At 33.6% G+C, this 5,217-nt stretch overlaps 1 protein-coding gene across 1 annotated transcript in view; it reads right to left on the bottom strand.

Moving 5' to 3' along the window:
- Window positions 1-4,460: 4,460 nt before the first annotated feature.
- Window positions 4,461-5,217, bottom strand: part of LOC144957366 (uncharacterized) — an 84,856-nt gene continuing 84,099 nt past the window's right edge. The window contains exon 10 of the mRNA XM_078888562.1: window positions 4,461-4,862. Within this exon, the coding sequence (XP_078744688.1) occupies window positions 4,696-4,862 (167 nt within the window). The 3' untranslated portion in view covers window positions 4,461-4,695. The remainder of the gene's footprint in view (window positions 4,863-5,217) is intronic.

Below are 5,217 nucleotides of genomic sequence, written 5' to 3'. Positions count from 1 at the left end.
GTTTAACAGGTGATTTGAAAAATATATTGAGGGTTTATAACATACTGAATTCCGTAAATATATGGAAAATTGACAAACGTGTAATATTGTTTACAATGCGACCAACTCAAAAAGTTCCCATTTTTTCCTCCCCTTATATGAATTGCTTTTTAGCGGCCCCGATCCATCCCAACATAATATCGTTTTGAGACGACGGTGGATCACAAATATTAGAAGAAAAAAAAAAATAGAGAATAAAAATTGTGTCAGTATTTTTGTAGTTGAGAGAGTAGATTTGATCCAACACATTTACCATCCATTAAGCAACAACAGATTCAAGAGTCTGCTGTATGTGTGAACACCACTAGGAATAAGAGGCTGAACCCAAAAGATTGGTTTCCTAACATTCCACACACACACGTACAAAAAAAAAAAAAATAAAAAAAAATAAAAATAAATAAAAATACATTATTATAAAAGTTGTTTTGAAAAACACTGTTGAAAAATGTTGTCGTCTTTCATCAGTTTATACGGGTTAAATTCTCTCCGGTTCGTGTGCATGAAACAAATTTGTTCGATTTTCAGTTCTCGTGAACAGGAGAGAGGCCGATCTAAAATCCAACATTTTAGCACCAATACTATGACTCAGTGTTTCTTGCCACAAAAAGTCAAGTGACGTTAAGCCTGGTAAGTGACGACAGTAACGATGGAATATTCTGGTCCCGATGTTGTGTCCTTTGATAAGGTACTCAACATAAATTACCCAACACAACTCAGGTATGAATGAGTAGTACCTGGCTGTAGGGTGGTCTGAGGGATATTGTAAAAGTGTTAATACAAAAAAGAAGCCTAACGGATGACTTGTACTGTGTGAAATAGAAATGTGGTTCCATATGACCTGCTGAGGGGAATAAATAAAACACTACAAATGTTTGTTTTTGTTTTGTTTTTAAGGGTTTTACGGCGCTTGCAACACATTCAGGTTATATCAGCGCCAGTAAAAAGGAAGAAAATGGGATAGTAAAAAGTTCTAGAATTACAATTAAAGCACCCAAGAAAAAGTAAGACAAAGGGGAACTGAGAACAAATAGGGATCAGATGTAGATTCCAAGAGCATACCACCAATGTACTTAGTTTGAAATCACCTACAAGTCTCATCCAGGCAGAAGCACAAAATCCAACAAAGAGGAATACACTCAAATGCTTACATTATACATTCAAAATAAAAATAATAATACATAACAGAGAGATGATTTACAAGGAAAAAAATATCATCTCCCAAAACAATAACTATGCATTTGACTGTTTCCCTCCCAGCTAGGACTCCGGCCAGAGCCAGGACAAAACCAAGTAATCCCATTCCAAGACAAAGACAGAAAGCATGTTGGAAAACAGATATAAGGGGATAGAAGACGCAGTATGTACCTCCCTGCCCGCAAAACACTACAAAGCGCACTGAGCATGGCAAATCCAATGGAAACGTGCTACATAAATGTTGATATTTGACTGAGGAGCAGAACTAATTCGTCAAGAGATGGAATAAAGTTTTGACAAAAGTATCAATTTGTCACACACACTTTTTAGGCAAAAACTGCAGCAATGTTTATGCCAGATCCAAAGTAATTGGATTACTTTTCCTTTTCTTCTAAAAAGGGATGAAAGCTAAAATTTCCCAACAGCTCTTCACAATAACTTAATATCAATTATTTTTTTTTGTGTGTGTGGAATGCTAAAAAAAAAAAACAAAAACAAAAAAAAAAAAACAAAAACAAAAACAGCAAAAACCAACCTTTTGGCAGCAGCCATCAAATCTTGTTTTTCTTGTACACGCAAATTTCAAACAGCTATACATGCTCACTGCCACTCCATTTTGTAATGACTACATATCCAAACACACCCACACATAAACACGTGCATGCCTCACACACACACACACACACACACAAGCATGCGCCCACATACACAATCTTAAAACACAACCCCATACACACACTGGTAGTCACCCATTCTCACAACTCCCACCAAATGTTTCGACAGCCTTCAGACACACCCAAATTGAAGAGATGTGTTTATAATATTATAACAATATATGTATATAATAATATAATATAATAATCTAATATTATAAGACATGATTAATCAATTTTCAAGGAAAAATTTGTTTAGTATAAAATATATATAATGTATATCATCATATCAGAAACGTTGCCATATTATAAACAGACAAGGAGAGATACATTATATAAAAATTAAATATTAACTGATAAAAAATACAACCAAAATAAAATAAAAAAAAAAAAAAAAAGAGAAAGAGAAAAACACTTTTCTGATAATTTAATGATAAAATTAAATAACAATAACAATAATAATAATAATAATAATAATAATAATAATAATAATAATAATAATAATAATAATAATAATAATAATGATAATAATAATAATAATAATAATATCAATAACTTCTACAACAACAAAATCTAAAAGACTATTTTTATCTAAGATACAAAACGAGTAAAACAAAATTAAAACAAAAAAAAAACAAAAAAAAAAAAGTTAACTATCATAACATACTTGCATATGGCTACACATACGTAATTGTAACAATGAAAAAAAATTAAAAAATTATCGTACATTAAATAAAGTAATTTACAAACCCTGATGAGATGCTTGCATCGACTCCAATATTAACAATGCATGGAGAGACGACAACAACTCATCATTGTCAATAGTAATTAATTTCATAAACTCATTTGTTATAATAGAATCATTGCTGCGTTTCTGCCCAATTTCAGGTTTAAAAAAATAACAACAAAAAATTAAAGTAATTCATTACGATTTTCCATTTTGATTCAATTCTTGAAGTATAAATCATTGGCATTTGAAAACTCAAATTCAGGGCTGTCAATCAAGGGGCAAATCGAATAGAACTAAATTTTTTTAAAAAGGTTCAAAAAGTTCTAAAACAATTCATGTATATGTTTGTATAGTCAGACCTGCCTACTTGAATAAGGAAAAAAAAATCGTATTTCTCAGGAGTAATAACATAGTGGACATTGTATAACGACTTATAAAAGTAACCAATTTTGTGTTGAAATACCTTAAATTAATGTTTAAAACTCCTTTATATACCAGCTCTGCTGGCATCAAAACTTAGTATTCAAGACGTTTATTGAATTCAAGATCGTTATCTTTGTAAAACGTTTGCTTTCAGCATGTTTAGCAATATTTAAAAGCTCCTTTATTTTGGGTGTTTTTATAGTATTACAATCATCAATTAGCACCCAGAAATTCGTAGTTCTATGAAATTTTCGTAGTCGTAGGCAGGTTTGCAGGGTAAATATTCTTTGAAAAAATCAAATGAATCAAAAGTGAATTTTATTCACATGGAGGAGATGCAACGATAAACATACTAGATTTATTTATTTTTAAAATCCTATATATCAGAAACGGATTTTTGTTGTTCAACATGCGGCGATTTGATTCATAAATTTTAATAAATTTATCAGGAGCTCTGCTTTTAAGAAATGTTTGTCTGATGATGTGATGATTTTTTTTTTTTTTAATTAAAAAAATTAACAGGTATACAATGTAAGTCATTACTTATTCATAACAGACTGTGTTTCACACAGGTGGTAATTCATAGTTCATTTTTATTTTTTTTTTAAATTAGTTTTTAAATCATCTTCACCAGAAATTCTTAAAACTCCGTCTTTGGTGTCTCAGTGTAGGTAAACATTCTACTTTTGTTTTCTGTTCTCATCCTGTCTAGTTGTTACTTACTGGCCATCCATTAACTACCCTAAGTCCCAATTTTTTTACAAGAAGTTTGTTTTGACTCTCCCCCCCCCCCCCCCCCTTTCTATCCAGCAGTGATCGGGTAGATGGGTGTTAGTATCTGGTGGAAAGTACTTTGTGATAGACTAGTGTCTTATCCAAAGGGTAGCAAGTAATTACAATTGTCCGTTTTACACTATAGAAACCAGGGATAAACTCCGGCTCTATGGGCCTAAAGGCTTTGAAGGTCGATTTGCTTTGAATACACGCAGGGCTGCCCAGTTCACAAAGTCCGAATGAGGGACATCTTTGGGAGTGACAATGGGAATGGGACGAGTCCAAGGGTGGTGGTATCACCGGTAATAATGACACAATTGCCATCTTGGCATCTTGGAATTATCTTACAACGATTACAATTCCACTGCAAACTTCTAGGTTGATCTTATTTTGTGCTAGTTTTAAAACAATCACAGACTAACAAGACATTCCTTATATTTATACCTCGACTACACCCGGCATCAATCTCAGTCCCTTTGTGTGTGAAGGGAGTGCTCTACCAACTGAGCTATCGGGACCAAAAAAAAAACAAAAAAAAAAAAACCCCAAAACCCTACTGATCAGAAGATTCCCTCACCCAATATCTCAGGTCTCCACCCCCCCCCCCCCCCCCCCCCCCCCCTTTCCTAGCTCCCTCCCCAGATCACTTTTTCCTTGTTTGTTTATTTTAAACGTTTGTTATCTCATTTCTAATTCGTAGTTTGTTTCTGATGATATTTAATTTTAAATCCTTTTTACACCTGTTAACCTATAGTAATAATCACCCACCATCGACATCCAGTACAAAACATTTCTTTTTTTTAAATTTTAAATCTATTATGAATGTGTAAATAATGAACGTCTTTCTTCTTTATTTTCTTGTCTTTTCCTTCATTTCTTTCATTAGGCGTAGTACTCCTTTTCTGGGGCTCTGACGTACGAGTAATTGGGGGCCTTGCGGGGTTCGTCCAGCGGGTAGCTGCCTTCGTCCTTCTTCCTCATGCGGTAGACGATGAACATCGTTAATAAAACAAGACCCAGTAATAACACCACTGCTCCTCCGATGATGCCTGAGTGGGGAAGGGGGGGTGGGGGAAGGAAAGAAGAGGATAGGAAGGAATGTGAGGGGGGGGGGGGGGGAGATTGGGGAAAGAAATGAAAAAAGAGAGTGAATCATGATGCATATATAAATATAATGTGAAAGATCAGGAAAGATGTCTTATGTTTAAAAGAAAAAAAACTGTTCTTGCTAACTTGGAAATAAAATTTTAAAAAAACAGATTAACCCACAGGCTTTTTCAATTGTTATTCAATCAATTTGTATTTTGTGGTGAGACAGATTATTCAATTTTTAAATAGTAGTAGTGGTAGGCCTAATAGGTGACTGACAAAAAGGCTGCCTAACAGGTGAATGGTACTGTATGA

Source organism: Berghia stephanieae, chromosome 11 (assembly GCF_034508935.2).
Source record: "Berghia stephanieae isolate SIO BIC M18660-M18661 chromosome 11, UCSD_Bste_1.3, whole genome shotgun sequence".
NCBI lineage: Eukaryota > Metazoa > Mollusca > Gastropoda > Nudibranchia > Aeolidiidae > Berghia > Berghia stephanieae.
Note: the sequence above shows the minus strand (reverse complement) of the source record. Positions and strands in the feature narration are given on the sequence as shown.